At 38.5% G+C, this 24,472-nt stretch overlaps 1 protein-coding gene across 1 annotated transcript in view; it reads left to right on the top strand.

Annotated features, from left to right (window-relative positions):
- The window catches only part of INTS4 (integrator complex subunit 4), a 117,616-nt gene that overhangs the window by 61,800 nt on the left and 31,344 nt on the right, over positions 1-24,472 (top strand). The window contains exons 9-13 of the mRNA XM_059411627.1: positions 2,692-2,763; positions 4,499-4,673; positions 11,240-11,445; positions 19,397-19,539; positions 22,420-22,535. Of these exons, the coding sequence (XP_059267610.1) occupies positions 2,692-2,763; positions 4,499-4,673; positions 11,240-11,445; positions 19,397-19,539; positions 22,420-22,535 (712 nt within the window). The remainder of the gene's footprint in view (positions 1-2,691; positions 2,764-4,498; positions 4,674-11,239; positions 11,446-19,396; positions 19,540-22,419; positions 22,536-24,472) is intronic.

Genomic DNA, 24,472 nt, shown 5'->3' with positions numbered 1-24,472 from the left:
TCATCAGCTCTGGAATTGCTCCCTTCTCTATTTCTACTGGGTTGTACTAGTTTAGGTCTCAACATTTTTCAAGCAGATTTTTATGCTATAGGGCTCTTGGTAATTATGGACTAAAATGGAAAGGTTTACATATTCTCAGGTAATACAGGAGATTAATTGCAAATAATGATAACGTAATTTTTTGAGGCTAGAATTTGGATAATACCCTTTCTTTGCTACTGTGTTGGGAGAAAGCTCAGCTAAAGGCACTGGAGAGGGCCGTTGAGACTAGGGATTTAGAGTAGTTCACTGTGATGTCATTAAAACTTCATTCTTGGGGCACCTGGCTGGCTCAGCCAATAGAGCACATGGCTCTTGATCTCAGGGTTGTGAGTTCAAGTCCCATGCTGGGCGTAGAGCTTACTTAAAAAACAATACAAAACAGAAACTTAATTCTTTATTAGGAAAAAAGTGCCCCCTAAAAAGCCAACTGTTTTTTGTTGTTTTTTTTTTAATTTTTATTTTTTAACATTTAATGTATTATTAGCCCCAGGGGTACAGGTCTGTGAATCGCCAGGTTTACACACTTCATAGCACATACCTTCCCCAATGTCCATAACCCAACCACCCTCTCCCTACCCCACCCCGCGCCCCAGCAACCCTGTTTGTTTTGTGAGATTAAGAGTCTCTTATGGTTTGTCTCCCTCCTGATCCCACTTGTTTCATTTATTCTTTTCCTACCCCCCCAAGCCCCCCATGTTGCCTCTCAACTTCCTCATATGAGGGAGATCATATGATAATTGTCTTTCTCTGATTGACTTATTTTGTAAAAAAAAGCCAACTGTTAATGTTGGTGGTGGTGAAATTAAAAAGAAAGTTGAGGAGGTCTTGAAAATTTAGAGTTCTTATTCATAAAATTGATGTTTGAATTAAAAACATGAATGTTAGATTTTATATTGATCAGATCTGTTTAACAAAGAAGGCAATCAATGGTACCATGTAGAAATAAGAAAAAGTATATTTGAAACTACTTAAGTAAAAATAGTACAACAGTTGCTCTCCTGGAGTTGTAGAAAAGGTATTAACTTGGGTAAGGATATTCCCATAGAACATGTAAGTTTCTATGGAAAAAGTGATTGGAGAAGTTTGATCCTCTATAAGAATTTCCATATTTACTAACTTGGGAATTAGAGAAAGGTGCCAGTATATTCTTGAAGAATATCTAAGACCTGCTCTAATAGCCTGCCAACCTTTGTCTCTGTTTCATTTTTATTTCTTTCTGGTCAGTTAGCCACATAGCTGCTAAGATGATGTTTATGAGGTGTAAATCTATGTTTTTTCCTTGTTTGAAATGAGCAAGTTACCAAATCTCTCAGCCTCAATTTCTCATCTAAAAAATGAGGATAATTTGGAGTGCCTGGCTGGCTCACTTGGTAGTGAATGTGACTCTTGATCTCAGTGTTGTGTTTGAGCCCCACATAGGCAGAGAGATTATCTTAAAAAAAAAAAAAAAAGAAAAGAAAAGAAAATCAGGATCATTTACCTTCTTCATGGGATTTTATAGAAATAAATTTTTAGGGGCACCTGAGTTGATCCTCTGCCTTCGGTTCAGGTCATGATCTCAGGGTCCTGGGATGGAGCCCTGCATCGGGCTCTCTGCTCAGCAGGGAGCCTGCTTCTCCCCCTCTCTCTCTGCCTGCCTCTCTGCCTACTTGTGATTTCTGTCTGTCAAATAAACAAATAATATCTTTTTTAAAAAAAGAAATAAATTTTTAAAGTATGAGTAAAATACTTTGTACACTGTTGAGCTCATTATTGAGAAAATATCTGGTTATTCAGAATTATAGCAAACTCCTTCCATAACAGACATGACAAAGGGTCATGACAAAGGCCCTTTATGATCTGATCCCTAACTATCCTGCTTCATTTTTGGCTCCCCTGTCCTGCGTCCCATTATTAGAGACACTTGATGTTTCCTGCATGACATTCTCTTTTTATGCATTTGTACTTGTGATTACCAGTTCCCTTTCCTCCTCTTTACACTGCTTGTTTTCTGAGTTTCCCATAGGAACCTTTATATGTGTATTGTAACATTTTATACCATCATACAGTTATCTGTTTACTTGTCAGTTTCTCTCACTAGTCTGTGAGGTCATTGAGTGTGGAATCAATGTCTTTCTTTTGTATTGCTATTCCTGGTAACCGTAGGCATATAACTGAGTGGTAGCTAAATAAATATATGTTTAATTGAATGAGTGACTGAATGAACAAACGAATGGAAAACTAGAATGAAAAGGAATGCAGAGACTGTGGAGAGTAGCAGCTGAGGCAAAGGATTGGGGAAACTGGATTTATAGCCCACCTCTGTAAATTATACTTCAAATGAGTCACTTAATCTTTTTATGCCTTTTTTTTTAACTTTCTTTTCTTTTTTCCCCAATATATAAAATGGGACTAATAATAGTAGTTACTTCATAGGAGAACTAAATTAATACATGTATAAACAGTGTATGACATAGTAAGCTCTATTTAGCTGCTAGCTGCTGCTGCTAATGTTTTTATTATTTTGCTGATGATTCAGAACCTGTAAGCATCTTTACTGTCAAGAAATGTTATCTTTATGCATTTAAGTTGGCTGCAAACTTTGAATTTTAAGATAATATTCAGACCTTAAAAGTTGTTTAATTTGCCCTTGATTCTTTGTTTTTATAGGGCTCAATGGAACAAGTCAGTTCTCATTTCTTGGAGCAGACACTGGACAAGAAGCTCATGTCTGATCTTAGGGTAACTTGAATTCTTTGTTATTCAGACTGGGTTTCTGTAACTAATATCAGCTATCTGTAAGCTGTGTTGATTTAATTTTGCAGCCTAGATATTTATCAAGTAAATGTTGGGTGACTAGATTATACTTTAGCATAAAATCTTAGTAACTTGAACCAAATTACAAGTTATTTCATTAAATTTTAAATTATTTTAATGTAATACTTTGCACAGGTTGTGTTTTACAAAGAAAAGGTAAGATTAACTTCTGTTTGTTAGAAACTACAAAGACCTGGTCTTGTTTTGTGAGACTATATGACTGACATGTCAGGACAGTCCTTTTCTGCAGCAGTTTCCCTGAAAGAGTGAGTAAATTCTTTCTCTGAACAGTAACAAAGCACGGAATGCCTTTCAGCCTTGACCACATTCTCTGATGTAATTGTCAGGACTAAATATGAGTCAATATTGTCATTATCTTAATCTTTAAATTATAAACATGATAATAAAGAGTTCAGAATCTTTGACAAATAGAAGGAAAGCAAACAATTTACCCATATTCACACTACTCTAGGACTCCTGTTCATTTTGGTGTATTTCTCTCCAGCTCTTATGCATATTTTAAACACTGAATCATTGTATTCAGATAATTTTATAGTCTACTTTTATATTTATCACTACATTATATGCTTTTTTTATATAGTCAACTTTATACTTAGCATTTTTACTGATTATGTAATATATTAAGTAGATGTGACATAATTTTTTAGCCCTATCTTATGTATTTAGATTCTCCCATTTTTCTACCATTATAAAGGAATATCATCTTCATGCATATTAGATCTTTTCTTCTTTTAAGTCATTCCATAAGATAAATTTCTCGGAGTGGTTGAGGAGTTTCTGTCTATGCTTAATGAAACATTGCCTTATGGATTTCCTGAAGGGTGTTGCCTTCATTTGAGGTTGGTGATTAAGTGTTCTTTGTGTATGCTGGAGTAGAAATGTAAAAAAACAGCATGTTCATAGTAAATGTGGAAGGATGGGTTATGCAGGGGTTTCCAAGATATGTCACAAGGTACAAACTTTACTACTGGGTCTGGCCCACATCTTTGTAGGCTTGGGTACTATATTTCACCAGTGCCTTTGAGATGCTCAGCCATAAGGATGTGGACTCACACCAGGAAGGTTCATAAGAGGCTGATACATAAAGCAGAATGGCAGTTTATTCATGATGAGATCCATATGGTTGATTGGACTGGATATTTTCTTTAGCTGATTCCCTCTTTGGCATTCTAGGCAGGAAGTGAATTTACCAGAAGGTTGCATGGTGGTGCAGTGTTGCTCAAATAGAGCACAGTGTTTCCAAATTCAAACTTACTTCTGTTGGGACTAAAAAAAAATTCTTTTCTAGGGTCAGTTTATTATCAACCCAGGATGGTGCTAGAGGGACACTGCTATTATTTATGCCTCTGGTTCTCCCTTTCCTGTGTTATGTACACAGTGACAAACATAACCATTTAGCTGATGAGCACATTCTTTTGCTATCTTTAATAAGAACACATCCGCTGTGACAGACCTGTGAACCTTTGGTTTTTCTTGACATTCAGTTTGCATTTCTTTGTTCTGATTGATTGAGTACTTTTTTTTTTTAATGTGACTATCAGAAAGCAGTCCTATTTCCTATTTTCCCATGTTCTCAGAATACATCTTACCTTTCCCTCATGAACTTCCTGCAAGTGCTAATTGTCATTGTCCTATACAGAGAAAACGCACTGCACATGAACGTGCCAAGGAGCTTTACAGCTCAGGAGAGTTTTCCAGTGGCAGAAAGTGGGGAGATGATGCTCCCAAGGAAGAAATAGACACAGGAGCTGTGAATTTGATTGAGTCAGGAGCTTGTGGAGCCTTTGTTCATGGATTGGAAGATGAAATGTATGGTAAGTATGACTGCATCATAACTGTTCCGTTTACTGAGTGCCTGCCATGGATCAGGTGTTGCACTGGTTAGTGTACATGAAGGGTCTCATTTAGTCTTCATAGTCACTCCATGAAGTACCTACTATTACTTAATTTTAAAAGCAGAAGTGACGGGGTACCTGGGTGGCTCAGTGGGTTAAAGCCACTGCCTTCGGCTCATGGTCCTGGAGCCCTGGAATCGAGGCCCACATCAGGCTCTCTGCTTAGCAGGGAGCCTGCTTCCTCCTTTCTCTCTGCCTGCCTCTCTACCTACTTGTGATCTTTGTCAAATAAGTAAATAAAATCTTTTAAAAAAATTAAAAAATTAAAAAAAAAAAAACCAGATGTGGGGCCCATGTGGTATAATACAGTGGTTAAGAGCATGGACTTTGGATTCAGTCAATCTAGTTTTCCAGTATTTCTATAAAACAAGGTTAATAATTAGTGTTTCTGAATTGTGAGAATTAAACGAGATTATATGTGCACAAAATACTTGGCATAATACATGACCCATTAGGGGCACCTGGGTGGCTCAGTGGGTTAAGCCTCTGCCTTTGGCTTAGATCATGATCTCAGGGCCCTGGGATCAAGCCCTGCATCAGGCTCTCTGCTCAGCAGGGAGCCTGCTTCCTCCTCTCTCTCTGCCTGCCTCTCTGCCCAGTTGTGATCTCTGTTTGTCAAATAAATAAATAAAATCCTTAACAAAAATACATGACCCATTTATAATAAGCACTTAATAATTGGTAATAAAAATTGATATTACTGATACTGATAACAATAACTTGTTATTGGTCACCCAGCCAGTAAGAAACAGAAGCAAGATTTAAACCAGGTGTCTGACCTCAAAGCCTTTATTATTTTGACTAACGCAGATTTTCTTTGACCTTCATTTTTTTTTTTTAAGATTTTATTTATTTATTTTAGAGAGAAAGTGTGCAAGAGTGGGGAGGGACAGAGAGGGAGGAAAGGGGAAGGGAAGAGAATCCCAAGCAGACTGCACTGAGCATGGAGTCCAATGCAGGGCTCAGTCTCAAAGCCCTGAGATGAAATCAAGTCTGATGCTCAGCTGACTGAGCCACCCAGGCGCCTCTCACCTTCATTTTTTTTTTTTTTTAAGATTTTATTTATGTATCAGAGAGAGAGAGAGAAGGAGAGAGAGTGAGCACAGGCAGACAGAATGGCAGGCAGAGGGAAAGGCAGGCTCCCTGCCGAGCAAGGAGCCTGATGTGGGACTCGATCCCAGAACGCTGGGATCATGACCTGAGCTGAAGGCAGCTGCCTAACCAACTGAGCCACCCAGGCGTCCCTCACCTTCATTTTTGAAAGATATTTTCACTGGAAATTGAACTCCAGTTTAATAAGGTGGGGTTGTGTGTGTGTGTGTCCCACCCTGCCATGTTATTTTCCTGTTTGCACTCTTTCTGTTGAGAAGTCTGCTGCCATTTTTTATATTTGTTCTTTACATGATGTGTCTTTCTCTAGTTTTTTTAAATTTAAATTCAAGTTAGTTAATTATAATATATTATTAGTATATATTATTAATATATTAAGTATATCAATGTATTTTATATTAATTAATAATAATATAATAATGTATATTATTAAGAATATTAAGACACTATTAGTTTCATTTTAGTGATTCATGAGTCCTGTGTAACACCCAGTGGTCATTACATCAAGTGCCCTCCTTAATGCCTATCACCCAATTACCCCATCCCTCCTCCCACCTCCCCTCCAACAAACCTCATTTCCCTATAGTCAAGAGTTTCTTATGGTTTGCCTTCCTCTCTGTTTTCATCTTATTTTTCCTTCCTTTCCCCTGTGTTCATCAGTTTTGTTTCTTAAAGTCCACATACGAGTGAAATCATTTGGTATTTGTCTTTCTCTGACTGACTTATTTTGCTTAGCATAATACTCTCTAGTTCCATCCATGTTGTTGCTAACGGCAGTGGTCCATTCTTTTTGATGGCTGACTAATATTCCATTGTATGCATATACTGCATCTTCTTTATCCATCTCCAGTTGCTTTTAGGATTTTTCTCTGTCATCGGTTTTAAGCAGTTTAATTGTGATGTGTCTTGGTGACATTTCTTCATGTTTCTTATGCTTGAAGTTTGTTGCTTCTTAGATCTGTGGGTTTATAGTTTTCATCACATTGGAAAATCTTGGGCCATTTACTTTTTCATATATTTTGTGGTCTCATGTTTCTTTGGTGACTCCAGACACACATATATTAGACTACTGAGGTTGTCCTGGAATTCACTGATGCTCCATCCCCCCTACTTTTTTAAGAGAAGTAGTGGGGGGAGGGACAAAGGAAGAGAGAGAATCTTAAGCAGGCTCTATGCCCAGTGTAGAGCCCAATACAGGGCTAATCCCACAACCCTGAGATCATGACCTGAGTAGAAGTCAAGAGTCAGATGCTTAACCGACTAAGCCATCCAGCTGCCCCTCCATCCTGATTTTTTTTTTGTTTTTCTCATTTCCTTTTGGATAATATTCATTGTTATGTCTCGGGAGTTCATTAATCTTTTCTTCAGCCATCTGTATTCTGATTTTAATCCCATCCAGTGTATTTTTCATCTCCAACCTTGTAGTTTTCATTCATATAAATTCAATTAGAATTTGGGTTTGTTTAGTATCTCTCATGTATATGCTTAATCTCCTTGATCTTTCCTTTAACTTTGTCAACAGAGAATGCATTTACAATAACTATCCTAAAGTTGTTGTTTATTAAATCTTTGTTTGTGTGATTTCTGTGTTGGTTTTGATTGATTTCTCTCCTTATTGTGTATATTTTCCTACTTCTGTGCAGAGCTAGCAATTTTCAATTGAATGCCAGCCGTTGTGAATTTTACTTTGTTGGGTAATGAACATTGTTATAGTCCTACATTCTTGAACTTAGTTCTGGGATGCATTTATTTCAGGTCTTATTTTTAAGCTTTGTTAAGAGGAACTGAAACAGCACTTAGTCTGGGGCTCATTTTACTCCCAACTCAAACAAACTCTTCTGAAGAAGCAGTTGTAGACCATTTTTGAGCTTTGGAGATTGTTCCCTGTAGCCCTGCTTAGCGGTTCTTTCTCAGACCTCAATTTCTTAACAGATCAGGACTCAGCTGATGACTTGAGGAGGACCCTCTGCAGATCTCCAAAGTGCTCCATGTGTGGTACTCTCCATTTTGGTACTTTGCCTTATGAACTCTGTCCACATTGGCCTTTCCAGACTCCTAGCTCTATCTTCTCAATGCAGGGAGACCTGGAACCTGGAAAAGCTTCCCAGATAATAAACTGGTAAATTCTGGAGCTTACCTAATTTATTTCCTCCCTCTCAGGGATCATTACTCTTTATTGTCTGATGTCCAGTGTGTTGAATACTGTTGTTTCTGTTTTTTATTTCTGTTTTTAGTTGTTTTAGATAGATAAATCTTGTAGAAAGAAGTTCTGCAAAGCTCTTGTATAATTTCCATTATATCTATCTGTCTCACATAAAGAATGTCATTGTTTTGAGGTTATTGACTACAACTATCTCATTTTCAGTAATTGTAACAGATCAGGAGAGATAATGTTGATTGTTCAAATTTTATAGTAAATTTATATCAGAGGATTAGAACTCAGGTCTTTAAAATGCCTGTAAAAAATTACCTCAGAGTAGAACTTCTTAGAAGGGCAAGAATTACTTTTTGAAAGATCATTTTCTGTTATAAGATATGAGAATTGGGTTTCCTTCTCTAGTTAGCTATGAGGTTTTCAGTGTATGGGTGTCTTCCCCACTTCCTTAAAGTTCTCTTTATGCCACTTTGCTTTCATGAAAAAAACCTACATTAGTACCTGTTTTTGTTAACCAAAAGAAATCCAAAACGGAGTTTCGTTTTTATGAAAAAAGTCATTACCATACCCATATAAGTCTTCTAAAAGTGAGGTCACACAAAGTGAACTTTTGGAAAGTGGGAGATACTCTGCTTTACATCATCATTTACACTCTGCTTTACATTGTTTCACCTAAATGAAAGGTTTCATTGTTTCACTCTTCTTTTGGATAATGGAGGAAACTTGTATAGAGAAATTAGTTAAAGCAGCCTCTGCTTTTTTGTTTTCTGTGAACTGGATACACGAATTATACTTTAAATGGTATTTCATAATAAAGAAGTCATTATTAATACCCATTTTATCCTAAGACAAGTAACTAGAGCCTATTTTATTTAGTTTCTGCAAGCATTTTTACTTTATTTAATTTTGCAAATTGAATTTCATCACTATTAATATTTATGTTATTTAGTTCTACGTAAGTTTGTCACTAAGGGTGTTTTTTTGTTTTGTTTTGTTTTTAAGACTTATTTATTTATTTATTTATTTAGAAAGAATGAATGGGGGAGGGAGAGTGGGAAGGAGAGAATCTCAAGCAGACGCTGCACTGAGCACGGAGCCCAATGTGGGGCTCAGTCTCATGACCCTGCAATCATGACCTGAGCGGAAACTGAGAGTCAGACACTTAACTGTCATTAAGGTTTAATTAAAGGAACTTAACTTTGGAAAGCAAATATATCATAACCAGTATCAGTTATGCTGGCTTTCTTATTATATTTCTAAAATTCTGGGTGAATTAGAGACATGCTGCTGGGAATGAAACAGTGCCTTATTTCATTAGCTGTGTACTCTAGTATTATACATTCTTTTAGTCCTCTAGAAGGGAGGCCTTCTTCCTTTCTTTTGGCTTAGCACCTCCCTTAAGTATTGTTTTAGAGGTCACTTGTTCCAGAAAGCTGCCTCTGATCCAACTTAGTGGGCTACATACCGCTTTTGCATTTTCTTATACTCCCTGTGCTTTTTACTGTACTGCTCATCAATCACTTTGTAATCCAATTAACTATTCTTGTCTGTAGGCACTGGGAGGCCATCTCTTTCTTGTTCACCCTTGTGTCTTCAGTACTAAGCACAAAGCCAGGATTTGATTGTACATGTTAAGGCACCAGAGGATTTTTTTTTCCCTTTCCCTTTAGCATAGCTGATTCCTTTTCCTCTGCCCTGGACCCTTAAGGAGACTGTAATACATTTTCAACATTCCAAAGAGTCCAGTAGAAATTGTTGATTTTCCAGACTACACATACAAAGAGCAACACAAAAGTTTCTTTGTTTCTGCTTAAAATTGCATCCCCTTAGGTCCACACTGATTATCTGCTGATGATCAGGAGTGTCTCTGTGATTCACTTTGTGGACTTGCAAGAGTTACACATGATTTAGTGTGGTGTAATGGGTAAAGCCCTAGGCAGAGGACCCAGCATTTAACGCATTTCGGCCCATTTCTGGCTTTCTTTGTAATTGTTAGCAATTTCATGTTTAAATTACCTTATTATGAAGTGTAGCAAATCTTTCAGTTCTGATGAAGGGAAGAATTTATTGCTACCAAGAAAAATCCCAAGTCATCTCACTTTAATGTAGTAACTCTGCTTTTAAAGTGTCTGTAAGACCTTTCTTACACACACAAAAAATTATATTTCTGAGTTTTAACCACAGCTTGAGGGGTTCTTTCCTTTCTTTTTAAAAACTGTACGTTTTGTTGCAGAACCATGTGGGAACCTTTGGAGCAGAACAAGCATGTATGGAAATCTTGTGAGCATAGTCTGTAGCTTACTTACCTCTTATCTTTATATCAAGACTCTTAGCTTTTTCCTAAGGCTCTTAGCAAGGCTGTTAACTCTGGGTGTGTAGTATGCATTCAGGAAGTATTTCTAGTGAATGAATGAAGGGCTTTCTGGAATCAGTGGCTTTTCTGTTATGTGTTCAGGCCATACAGGGGGGGGGTAGAAGACATGCCTCTGTTTTCAAGGCGCTTGTAAGATCCATACCTGTGCTGTAGCTAAGATCTACTGAGCTTTTAACATACCCCAGCCTCTAACTACTCTGTAAGGAAATGAGTATTATCTCTGTTGAAGGTGAAAAAATTGAGGTTGCTAGGAAGTTAAGTTACTTATTCAAGATCACCCTTCAAATTAGTGGAGGAATTACTCTTCACAATTTACTGTGAGACCTTTAACGTTCCAAAACATGTATCCTTAACCACTACATGATGCTAGTCTAGAATCAGCAGACCTGGGTACTAGTCTTATCTCTGCTCTCACTCATTTTAAGGCAAGTGAATTCACTTTGCTGAATCTTATCTCTAAGATGAGAACATGATATCTAGTCTGTTTTAATCTTAATTATTTAAAATTTGCTTTTTGAAAAAAGTACTGAGTGGAGAACGGTGGTTGTTGTACTGAGGTAAACAAGAGCTTTGTTTTCAAGGTGCAGTTACTGAAGACAGACATGTGACTTGATCACGTTTGCATGTCAGGATCTAAACCTCAGTCCCCGTGACACCAAAGTCCTTATTCTAAGATCAGTGTGAAGGTGGTAGCTGAGTCTGTGGGCATGGAGGAAATCTCCCAGAGAGAGTTTGTTAATGGAGAAGAGTAGAAAGTTAAAGATAAACCAGAAAGAGAAGGAATCCTTGGATTTATCCCATGGCTCATAACCTAATGCACAGCCTTATTTGTCCCCTTTTGTCTAGAGGTCCGCATTGCTGCTGTGGAGGCTCTCTGCATGCTGGCCCAGTCTTCACCCTCTTTTGCAGAGAAGTGCCTTGATTTCTTGGTTGACATGTTTAATGATGAAATCGAGGAAGTACGTCTGCAGTCCATACACACCATGAGAAAAATCTCCAACAATATCACTCTCCGAGAGGATCAGCTTGACACTGTCCTGGCTGTGTTAGAGGTGAGTCTCCACAGTTTGTTACTCATTTCTTCATCGGTACCTATGGAGAGCCACTTTATCTGTAAACCAGGTACTACGGGGCACCTAGGTGCTGCAGTCCGTTGGACGTACTACTCTTGGTTCCGGCTTAGGTCATGATCTCAGGGTTGTGGGCTCGAGCCCAATGTCAGGCTCCACACTCAGCACTGAGTCTGCTTGAGACTCTCTCTCTCTCTCTCTCTCTCTCTGCCCCTACCTCCCCTCCCCCACGCAAGCTCTCTCTCTCTCTCTCAAATAAATAAGCAGTCTTTAAACCAGGCATTGTTCTGGGTACTAGTGATGCAGTAGTATATGGGCAGTGCAGTTCGGCCTTCTCAGCACACAACTCCAAGGTAGAGGAGACTTGCTGTTAAACAGGAAACTCAAAGAAAGCTTAGCATTGCTGTCATCAGGAAAGGACAGGGGTCCCTGCGGTAAGGTTGTGAGATGGGGAAGGAAGAAGGAATACAGTAGTGGACACTTGGAGGAGTAGTGAGATTGGTAAGGCCCTTTCTTAGGAAGAAATGGCACTGATGGTAGGGTGGAAGGGCACCAGAGGGAGCAATGTCCATGGGTCCAGAGGTAAGAGTGGGTATGATGCATTTAAAGAATTAAAAGGAGGGGCCCCTGGGTGGCTCAGTTGTTAAGCATCTACCTTTGGCTCAGGTTATGATCCCAAGGGTCCTGGGATCAAGCCCCCACATGGGGCTCCCTGCTTGACGGGAAGCCTGCTTCTCCCTCTCCCACTCCCCATGGTTGTGTTCCTCTCTCACTCTTATCAAATAAATAAATAAAATCTTAAAAAAAAAAAAGGAATTAAAGGAATTCATTGTAATAGCAGCGTGGAGCCGAAGTGTTGGAGGAAAAGTGGTTATAGATAAGGCAGGGGCTAAATAATGAAGAATTCTTTTCAGCCTTTGATTTGGTTTAATGCTTCTAGTTAATCTTCGGATGTTATAGCAGGAACAGATCTTAGGGAATCAACTCATTCAACCCTGGAGTTTTACAGAGAAGAAAGTAATTTGTTTGAGGTCACACTGTTGGTAAGTGGCTCTGCCACGATATGAACACAGATTTGCCTCCGAGGCTGTACAACTCAATGTGGTTCTTGAATTATTTTTCTAAAGTATCTGGATTTTATTTGTGAGTCCTGATGTTTTTCAGAATATTAATAAATGGGACTTGGCCTCTGGGTTTCTTTCTTGTTTCAGTTTGGTTTTGGTTTTTCAGATATTGTGAAAGAGAGAGTTATTGGGTATTTTAGTCATTATTACAGATTTCTGCTCCATACTCAAAAAACAGATTGGGTGCTTTGATTTTGAAGTTCCCCATCAGTTTTCTCAGCTGCTTAGCACTTCTGGTAAGATTTTTCCTGAATTATAAGTCTGTGTTTATAATTTTTCACTCATTTTTTTCCTAAGAAGATAAGTTTGCATTCTATGCATTATTTTCCTTGGGTGAGCTCTCTACCCTAGCCCCACCTTTCCTTTTTTGAATTCTTTCCCACTATTCCTCATCTTGAACTTGAACATCATGCTTTTCCTCATCATTTTTCTTTCACTCTTTTTTTTCCCTCTGCCTGTAAAAACTGCCACTTTTCACCTCATAGACTTCTGCTTATTCTCAGATCTCTATTAGGCAGCGTGTTCCCCAAGTAACTCCACCCCAAGTGGGTTAAGTAGCACTCCTCTGTCTTCCTGTGTCACCCTGTGTCTAGTGTATATTAGGATGGTTTTGACAATTTAATTCTTTATTTCACAAGACTGAGAGCTTTGCACGATCCTGGCTTCTTTCAGTTTTTTATTTCTAGTGCCTTTTAGTGTCTGAAAACTGCTAGATGCTCAGGAAATGTTTGCTAACTATCTGAGATCTGTTCCAAGCTATGTTTTGATGTACTGATTGTTCACAGAGCCATAAGCATGCTTACGCATTTCTTACTATAGTTTTCCCATTTTATCATTAATGGCAGGTTTTGTCTCAACTCCCTCTCCCTGATGTGAGTATGAGCTACCTAAGGAGAGTGACCTTGTTGTACCGCTTACCGTATTCCTTTCAGGGTTTGATGTGGTAACTTTACAGAGTGGATGCTTTGTAAACATGTCCTAAAACAAATCTGCATAGTCAGCTGCATAACTAGGAATTTCTTAAGGAACATAGTCAAAATTGTTCTCTTATTCTTTGAATATTGTTTTTTTGATACCGCCTATCAATGGTGGTGATTTGTTCATACAGGAAACATTTTATCTGACGGGTAAGTTGACAACGTGTAAAACCAGACAGAGCTGAATCGAACTGTCAGTACCTGTATTTGGTCCCTGATCTTTTTACCTGAGTTTTTGTTTGTTTGTTGTTTATTTGTTAGTATTTATTGACCACCTTTTGTGTGCCAGACACTATGCCAGTGAGCAGAAACCATGGTACTGCTCTCATGGACCTTACAATTTAGGTATGAGTGAGATAGACAAATATGACACAAATGAAGGTCTAATAATTAGCTGAATGAGGAGCGCATGACAAAAAGGAGTGAGGTCCCATGGGCGTCTGACATGGAAGCACTTAGTCTTTGGGGCCTAAGGGGGTGTAGCAATCAGGGACTGACTAAAGCTGATATCTGAAAAAGGTAGGAAAAGTTGGGAGTATGGGTGTAAGAATATACCAGGCAGAGGAGCAGCAAGTTTAGAAATGATGGTAGGTGGAAGGAGACATGGCATAGTGGAGGGACCAAAAGAGGGCCTGGCTGTAACAGAGCTAGAGTGAGGGAAGAGTTAGGCTGGAGGGGCACGTGGGACCAGCTCCTGCAGAGCTTTGAAAATCCTGTTAAGGGAAGAGCACCTGAAAGTTATTCAGGGTATCCTGTCAGCTTTGTGACTTTGGACAAATTATTAATTCTCACTGGTACTTGGTTTTCTCATGTATAAAGTGAGGATAATTCCACATATTCGTGTGTTTCTTATAAGAATGGAAAGAGAATTCATGTAAAATGCTTAACATGGTAGTAGTTCGTAATATTGATTAAGTCAATCAGGAAACATTTACCGATTTTTTTAAAAATTTATTTATTTATTTATTTATTTTTGCAGAGCCAGGTTCTGTGCTAGGTTCTGAGGATGTGAAAGTAGACAGTACTAGCTGTTACCTCTGAGTCACTCACAGTTTCATAGAGAAGACAGGGAGCAGTATAAGCCAGTAATTACAAGATAGTATTAAAAATAAGTCAAGGAATGACATTCTAGCCACAGCACTAGCATGTGGCCACAAGTGTAGGCTGGGAGGGCAGAAATGGCACAGCATGGGGGCACCTGAGTGGCTCAGTGGGTTAAGCCTCTGCCTTCGGCACAGGTCATGATCCCAGGGTCCTGGGATCGAGCCCCGCGTCAGGCTCTCTGCTCATCGGGGAGCCTGCTTCCCTTCCTCTCTCTCTGCCTGCCTCTCTGCCTACTTGTGATTTCTGTCTGTCAAATAAATAAATAAAATCTTTAAAAAAAAAAAAAAAGAATAAAAGGAAATGGCACAGCATGGACAGGGATGCTGAGAAGTGCACGTGACTCTGAGGGAGAAGTGAGCCGAGAATGGATTGTGAAGGACCTTGCTTGCGTGCCCGGGAGCCTGAGCTTTGTTGAAGAGGTGTGGGGAAGCCAACTGGTTCCTAAACAGAGCAACAACATGGTCAGATGTGTTTGTTAAGGTGTTGGCATCAGTAACTATACAGAGTGAAGAATTGAGGGACCTGCAAGCTGAAAGAGGGTTCCTGGAGAATAAAGAAGGCATGTTTCCAACCTAGCTTTGGAGAAGTCTCTGAATCTTAGGTTTTGCTCTGTGGATGCATATGCATCCTTTAAAATTTTTAGTTTGATTTCTTATGTATTAAATAAAACCAAATTTTCTATAAAATTAGAAAAATTTAAATTTTAAAATTTTTTTAAATTTAAAAATTTTAAATTAAAAAAGTATTCTGTAAAACTTTTAGGAGAAAATACTTGTGACCTTCGTTGGATTAGACAAAAATTTCTTAGGCCACCAAAAACTTAATCCATAAGAGAAATAACTAGATAAATTGGACTTTATCAAAATTTAAAAGCTCTTCAAAAAGATACTTTTAGGTAATTACAAAGACAGCACAACAATGTAAATGTATCGAATGCCATAGAACTGTACACTTAAAAAGTACATTGACTTAAAATGGTAAATATTATGTTGTATGTATTTTACCACAATACAGAGTGAGAATTGGATCAGATCAATTGTATATAATGCCTTTAATGTATAAACTGTACAAAAAAGGTGGGATGGACTTAGATACAGAAACATGCATAGAGGAAAGGTGATGTGAAGACATGGAGAGGAGAGAATGCCATCTACAAGCCAAGGAATGCCAAGGCTACCAGATGCTGGGAGAGGCCTGGTCTCAATTCTCCTTCATAGCCTCAGAAGAAAGCAGCCCTACTTATATCTTGATTCTGGACTTAGGCCTCCAGAACGGAGACAGTAAATTTCTGTTTTTCTTTCTTTCTTCCTTATTTAGATTTTATGATTTTATCTGAGAGAGAGAGAGCACTAACAGTGAAGAGGGCCAGAGGGAGAAAGAGAAGCAGACTCTCCATTGAACAGGGAGCCCAACATGGGGCTCCATCCCAGGACCCTGAGATCATGACCTGAGCCAAAGGCAGACACTTATCTGGTTGAGCCACCGATGTGCCCCAAATTTCTGTTTTGCTAAGTCAAAGGAAAAAAAAAAAACATGTTTTTGAAAAGACATACCACAGACTGGGAGAAAATACTTGTAAAACATATATCTGATAAAGAATATATGAAGGTTTCTCAAAATTCAGTCATAAGACAAATCACCTGATTAGAAAAACAGGAGAAGATTTGAATGGTACTTAAGGAAAGAAAATAAGCAGTGCAAATAATAAAGAAGTGAAGCATACATACTTAACATCATTAGTCATTAGGGAAATGCAAATTAAAACCACACCTATTAGAGGTATTACAACACCACACATATTAGAATGCCTAACCAGAAACCAAAGAAATGTTGAGAGTATCAAGTGACAGCACTTGATACAATTGATCTGATCCAATTCTCCCTCTGTATTTTTTTTTAATTTTTTATTTTTTATAAACATATATTTTTATCCCCAGGGGTACAGCTCTGTGAATCACCAGGTTTACACACTTCACAGCACTCACCAAAGCACATACCCTCCCCAATGTCCATAATCCCACCCCCTTCTCCCAACCCCCCTCCCCCCAGCAACCCTCAGTTTGTTTTGTGAGATTAAGAGTCACTTATGGTTTGTCTCCCTCCCAATTCCATCTTGTTTCATTGATTCTTCTTCTACCCACTTAAGCCCCCATGTTGCATCACCACTTCCTCATATCAGGGAGATCATATGATAGTTGTCTTTCTCTGCTTGACTTATTTCGCTAAGCATGATACGCTCTAGTTCCATCCATGTTGTCGCAAATGGCAAGATTTCATTTCTTTTGATGGCTGCATAGTATTCCATTGTGTATATATACCACATCTTCTTGATCCATTCACCTGTTGATGGACATCTAGGTTCTTTCCATAGTTTGGCTATTGTGGACATTGCTGCTATAAACATTCGGGTGCACGTGCCCCTTTGGATCACTACGTTTGTATCTTTAGGGTAAATACCCAATAGTGCAATTGCTGGGTCATAGGGCAGTTCTATTTTCAACATTTTGAGGAACTTTCATGCTGTTTTCCAGAGTGGCTGCACCAGCTTGCATTCCCACCAACAGTGGAGGAGGGTTCCCCTTTCTCCGCATCCTCGCCAGCATCTGTCATTTCCTGACTTGGACGGGGAACATCTGGCACTCTCATCCACTGCTGATGGGAATGCAAAATGATAGATTTGGAAGTTTTTTATAAAATTAAATGTAAATTTACCTTGATACTGCATTCCCACTCTAAAGCATTTCCTAAAGAGGATTGAAAATTTTTACGTTCACACAAACACCTGTATGCAAATATTTATTATGGCTTTATTTATAATATTTCTAAACTAAAAACAACACAAATCCTTGATTTGGTGAATGGGTAAATAAACTGGGTACATCTGTACAATGCAGTATTACTCAGTAATAAAAAGGAACGGGTTGCTGATACACGTAACAACACAGGTGATTCTCACATGCATTATGCTAGGTGAAAGAAGCAACATACTCTGTGATTCCATTTCTGGGACCTTTTGGGAAAGACAAAACTGTAGCAGAAAATACATCAGTGGTTGCCAGAGACTGTGGGTGAGGGCTAGACTACAAGGGGACACTACAGAAGAGTTTGGTGATAGGAGTGTTTTATATCTTGATGGAGGTGGTAGTTACGTAACTATATGGATTTGTTAAACTTGTGGAAGTGTTCACTGAGAAGGATGAATTTTACAGAATGAAACTTCTTATCAGTTAACCTGACTTAAAACAATGCTCTGGCGATCTCATTTCCACTAAAAGGTATCAAAATTCCTAAGAGAAATGGATGATTCCAAGTCTAGTGCAGGAAATGTAACAAGATGAGTTTGTACTACCTTATCATACAGAGAGCAGTTAGCTTTCAAAGACCTCGAGGATCATATCAGAAAGACCCAGGAGACACATCATTAAGGACTGTTAACTGCAAGTATGTTTAAATGCATGATTTTGTAATGATACTTAAACAAAACACTGCATTAGTCATCTTGGAAGATGTTTAGTAATCAGCTTCTTATTTTGGAAACTGGTAAATTAAGGAATCAAGCATTAATCCTTCTTTTTTGTATCTGAACTATCAGTCCCAAACTGAAATTCATGATAACCAGCTGGTTGATAAGGGGAAGTTTCTCTTCTTAGAAGTATTCCAGTTAATAAATTAAAGAATGATAGATAGGATTTGTACATCATTGTATTACAACTTCAGTTGATTCATAGATCTGGGAAGTACTCACCAGTGGTTACTAACCTCACAGAAGAGAAACAGACATCATATAGTTCCTGAGGGAAGTATACCAAACCCCCGTAAGATGGTCTTACAAAATAAATTGAACGTGAATCTGATCAAGCTTCTAAATCTTAACTATCATAATAGGATATACAGAGAAGAAATTACATGGGGAGGGTGTGAGATATACAGTGACTTTACATATTAAAAGATGCTTAAGGAACATATTGTCACATTGCTATGTGTGGACCTTAGTTGGTTCCTGACTAGAACAAACTTTTTGAGTCAGAAGAATTTGGGTACTCATTGGATAGTTGATATTAAGCAGTTATTATATTTTTAGGCAGGATATGGGTTTTGTGATTTTTAAAAATAAGGAATCATCTTAAAATATATTTATGAAAATATTTACCAATAAAATGCTGTGATTTCTCTGACTGACTTCAAAATAATCTAGTTGGGCGGAGTGGGTAAAAGTTTAGATCAAACATGATTGACTGTGAGTTAATTGGTGAAACTAAGGAATTTATTAATTCTACTTTGTATATATTTCAAAACATCTGTATAAAAAAGTTTTGGAAGACTGACAAATGCTACAGAGATAGCCAAGAGGAATAGAACTGATATGCATCCATATCTTTTAGCTTTAAGAAGTTGTTGGTGACCTTTTCCAGTCACTTTGGTGAGGTAGAGTAGATATGAGAAGAGAAACGGCCATTTCTCCAACATCATCTTGTAACAGTCTTTTTATTTACTCTGCCCTGGCCACAAACTTTATTTATATGAATGAATGAGCCAATGAATGAAGTCTTCAAATCTGAATTCAAATGTTACCTCTTCTGTGAAGTCTTCTCAACTCCTAGCCTCTCGCCTCCAAGAAAATTCAGAGACTCTTTACCCTGTAGTCCCACTGTAACTTATATGCTCTCCTGTAATAGCAAATTCACAGTGATTGCTACTATTATTATTATTACTTTTTTTTTTAAAAAGGATTCATCCAGAGATATTCGAGAGGCTCTTCACGAACTTTTGTGCTGTACTAATGTTTCAACCAAAGAAGGGATTCATCTTGCACTGGTGGAGCTGCTGAAAAATTTAACCAAGTACCCTACTGATAGGGACTCCATATGGAAGTAAGGACTTTTTTGCTCATTTGCTCACTGGGTCCAGTAATGTGGTAAATGTATATTGAATTATCCAGTAGTGGATCATCATAGATTGATGGTATGGCCCTCAGTTTGCCTTCAGTTTAACAACCTGATTCAGCTTAACACTCAGGAATCTGATTCCTAAATTGACCATCCCATTTTAGATTATTTATTTATTTATTTGTCCATCCATCCTCTTAGCAGATAGTATGTGCCCTGCTGCTGTACATTCACTATGTGCCCAGCCCTATGGTAAGTGCCGCAGGCAGAGACGAGCTGATTAGATTCCTTTTGCTCCTCTATCCTGTTAATCACTTCTTTGTCTGTTTTGCATTGTCTAAATGATCACAGCTGCATTGTAGAGATGAGAGGCAGGACTGGCACTTTGTCTACAGATGGAAAACCACTTCATTTTTTCCCTTGATTACTGCTACCTTTACTGACTAGAGTCAAAATTGACATTGTTCATGAATTGCTGTTTGAAGAACTACTTGCAGACATTATTATAAAATGTTCGTAATCGTGCTCCACATATTGAAGTGAGCTTATGTGATGAGATCACTCCAATGGTATAGTTTATTGGATTTTCTGAAAAAATTTGTTACTAAAAGTAGAAAAACTGTGGGTCAGATCAGGTACTTGCAAGATCTGTTTAAGACTGAAAACACCAGGGGAGTCTTCAAGGAGCACTCAGTCTTTGGGGTGTGGGTCTTGTAGTAGGAAGAAAAACTGGTGTCAGTGTCTGTATCTGGGATGACACAGAAGGAATGAATAATTTTGCTTGATGGAAGGGATTGTTATGGAGTGTTTCACAGAACATTCTTCTTGCCTTACAGTAAGACAGGTGGTTATTTGGTTCACCCAGAGTATTTATTTAAGACTGTCTTTACTGGTGACTGTAGACTGAAAGCTCCTTCACCTTGTAGTGTTTGTAGTGCTCCAGAGGATTTTGAAGTTGCCTATTCTAATAATCATTTGACTTTTCATTTCTTCCCATGAATGGTGGCTTTATTTAGGAATACCAAAAAAGGATGTGATAAAGAGGGAAGGAATAATCACAGTGGCAATGTTTTTAAGACATTTTTTTAAAGTAGATACATAAATTAAAACCTGGAGGGGTTTGTTATGTTTATATAGCTTTAGTTCATTCAGCAAATGCTTGGAGTACTTGGCTCTATAACCCAATTGCTGTGTTGGTGCTATGGAGAGTTAAAAATGGATTCAATTCAGAGGCCTAGCTTTCAAATAGCAGGATGGAAAGAAGTAGGGAATATGTAGGTAGGTAGATAGATGATTAGGAAAAATATTACAAATCAGAATTGAAGTCTAGTTTCAGAGAGACCCAGATGCTTGAGCGACCTGAGCAAAATAGGAGATAAAGGGGTAGCACCTAGAGGCCAGACTACAAGATTTACAATGTCCCCTAAAACACAGTGAGTAAAAGGGTGGGAGTTCAGAAAATTAGCCATTCAGTTCTTTTCACATAGAAGGAAAAGCAGAACTGGGCAAAAGTATACTTTCCTAACAATATCACGTGTTTTAAATGGGATACCTATCCTACTCCATATATCCATGAATTTGTTCCTGGTGCTTGCTTTCTCTCTATTGCCAGTCTGTTTGTTCTCCAGTCCCTGGGGAAGTCCTTTCTCCTTTGTGAAACTTCTGATCATGGTGATCTCCTCTACCGTTGACAAGTGGAAAGCAGGGGAGTATCATTCATTTGGTAGTTCATTGCCTTGTAGTGTTGATCATTTTTCCCCAGCTGAATTATAAACTCCACAAGAATAGAGATAAGGATTTATATTTCTTTTCTAAACCTTCTAAAACAGAACTTAAAAAATGATGATACAAATGCTTAGTTACTGGTGCCATGTAGTGGTATAAGCCATGTGGTGCCATGGCTTATAAAGGTTTTCATGTCATCATAATAGTTAACTAATAGCTACTTAATAATACCTAATTGAGTTCTTACTCTGAAACAGACTCTTTTTTGAGTAATTTTTATTCATTATCTCATTTAATGCTTATAGCAACTGTATGAGGTAAGGATTTTTTTAATCCCATTTTGTAGGTGAGAAGCCAGTCTGCCCAAGGCCACACAGTTACTCATTTTCATGTTTCAGGTCAGGTCACTTCTGATTTCAGAACTTCGCCCAGGATATCCGTTATACTGCTTTTGCCTACAAGTAATGGGAAATCCGATTAAAAGTGGTTTAAACAATGAAGTCTAATTTTTTGGCATTACAAGTCAGGAAGTCAAGTTATAGGATTGGTCATTTAACAGCTTAACAGGGTCATTAACACTGTGGTTTTTCTGCAGTTCTCTTGGCATTTTTCTCATAGTTGCAGGATGGCTGCCTCATAAGACAGTATCTTAAGGCATAAAGGAAAGGGCATTCCTTCTCACACATTTTTTTTTTTTGTCTAGGAGAACATTCCTGAGTAGCTCCCCATCAGACTTCCCTTCTTGTTCCTTTGAGCAGGAATGGGTTACTTTACTTCCTGCAAAGGTAGTAAAGTTTAAACCACTTGTGCTTGAGCCCTTGGGCTGAGTCTCCCTTCTCTGAGCACCTACCTGATACTTGAGTAAAATCAGTGTTCTCTTGGCAAGGAATTTGGAGAAAATAACTGTTGGTTAAATAATCAGTAGTAATTTATGCCATATCAGCTCTTTAATAATAGCAATTTTTTTTAGATGAACTGAGTTCCAGAATAATTGAAGGACTTATTTGAGGTCATAGAGGTTACCAAAAATGGGTGGTTGGGAATTTGCATTTCTGAATCAGGTTTTCTGATTCCAATCCCCAGTACTTTTTAAAGCATTTGTTAAGTTACTAAGGTGGACTCTCATTTTGTTTGTTTCAGGTGCTTGAAGTTTCTGGGAAGTCGGCATCCAACCCTGGTGCTTCCCTTGGTGCCAGAGCTCCTGAGCACACATCCATTTTTTGACACAGCTGAACCGGACATGGATGATCCAGCTTGTATCCTCTGCAAGGATAAAACTAGGAAAGACTGGGCTGATTTGGTGGGCTGTTCTGGCATCTTTTTCTGCAGTGTAACTTGGAGGGGGCAGTCCTAGGTTTAATTTTTTTTCATTTCTTTTAATTAAGAGTATATTCTGAGGGAGCCTAATAGTTGTTATTCGTAGCTTTCATTCTTGTTTTCACAATAATTCACATTTGCTATTTAATATTATTATTATTAGTTTTTTTAAACCATTTGTTCAGCACCTATTATATTCCACACTGTTTCATGCTTTATACATTTACCATGTATATGTAAATATGCATATTTACATATGTAAATCTCCCAAATACCCCTGGAAGGAGGTATTATTCCCAGTTTGCAGATGAGGAGACTGAGACTTAGAAAGGCTAAATAACTCCCCAAGCAGCACATGTGGAATTCAAAGCCAGGCATCTTTGTTATTTTATTTTGTTGTTATTTTTAAATAATTTGCTTATTTATTTAATAGAGAGAGAGAGAGAGAGCGCACAAGTAGGGGGAGCAGCAGGGAGAGGGAGAAGCAGACTCCCCGCTGAGCAGGGAGCCTGATGCGGGGCTCAGTCACAGGGAAGGCAGATGCTCAATGACTGAGCCACCCAGATGCCCCCATCTTTGGTTTTAAGGTCTATGAATGACCAATCTTCCTTCCTTCCTCTATTTCTCTTTCTTTTTTCTTTTCTTTTATTAAAGATTTATTTATTTGAGAGAGAGAGCACAGTGTGAGAGTGAGCAGGGGAGGGGCAGAGGAGCAGAATCTCAAACTCTGGACTGAGCCTGGAGCCTGACATGGGGCTCCATCTCATGACCCTGAGATCGTGACCTGAGCCAAAACCAAGAGGCAGACGCTTAACTGACTGAGCCACCAAGGGGCCTCAGTTTATGAACTTTCTTAATCTGCAGCCTGAAGAGGGGATAGGCTGAGCTAGTCTGCAGGATTACTTTGCCTCTGATGCAAGTTGAGTGGGTTTGTGACAGCCATGGGCAGCATGTCATGCAATTAGATTGTTTTCCGGTAATGGGAATACATTTACATCAGTGCACCCACAGTCTCCTATGGTTCTTTCTGCTCTGTAGCAGATTCTTGGTGAGGTTTAGGGGATATTTATTGAGATGCAGAGATCAGCCAAATAACTGGCTGTCGTAGGATGACCATTATAGTCTCTCTTCATTCTGTTTGTTTATTTTCACACTTTTTGGAGAAATCTTTTTTTAAAAGATTTTATTTATTTATTTGACAGACAGATCACAAGTAGGCAAAGAGGCAGGCAGAGAGAGAGGAGGAAGCAGGCTCCCCACTGAGCAGAGAGCCCGATGTGAGGCTCGATCCCAGGACCCTGGGATCATGACCTGAGCCGATGGCAGAGACTTTAACCCACTGAGCCACCCAGGCGCCCCTGTTTGGAGAAATTTTTAACCATTTGTTTAGTTGATATACTAATCAATGTCTGACTTCGTGTTTACCTCTGGGAAAGGCTTATTCCAGACCTTACTTTAAAGGTACAATACTGTAGCTGCTTGAAATTTAGCTCATCAGAAAGGGGCTTAAGGGCTAGACGTTATCACAAACCTCACATGATGTATTGAAGTGCTCAGAAATCTGAGGGCCCTTTTTACATTTAAAAAAACATTAAACACTTTTGGAAGGCTCTAACGTTAAGATACCTTTCTGGGCAGTTGAGAGGTTCTATTATTTAGGAAATATGTTTGGCTGTTCAGTAAAAGAGATTTCCCCCAAATGTAGCTTAAATGAATTAAGATTTTTACTTTTCTCCAAGGTAGAAGAAATCTGGAAGTACACAGTCTGTTGCTGGTAAAGCAGCTCTACATTATTCTTGGTGATCCATACTCCTTCTGTTTTCCTGTTCGGCCATTTTCACTTATCCAGCATTGCTGCTGGAGGTCCAATGATTAG

This window comes from Mustela nigripes, chromosome 1 (genome assembly GCF_022355385.1).
Source record: "Mustela nigripes isolate SB6536 chromosome 1, MUSNIG.SB6536, whole genome shotgun sequence".
NCBI classification, from domain to species: Eukaryota; Metazoa; Chordata; class Mammalia; order Carnivora; family Mustelidae; genus Mustela; species Mustela nigripes.
The sequence above is the reverse complement of the archived record's forward strand: the minus strand, read 5'-3'. Positions and strand labels throughout refer to the sequence as shown.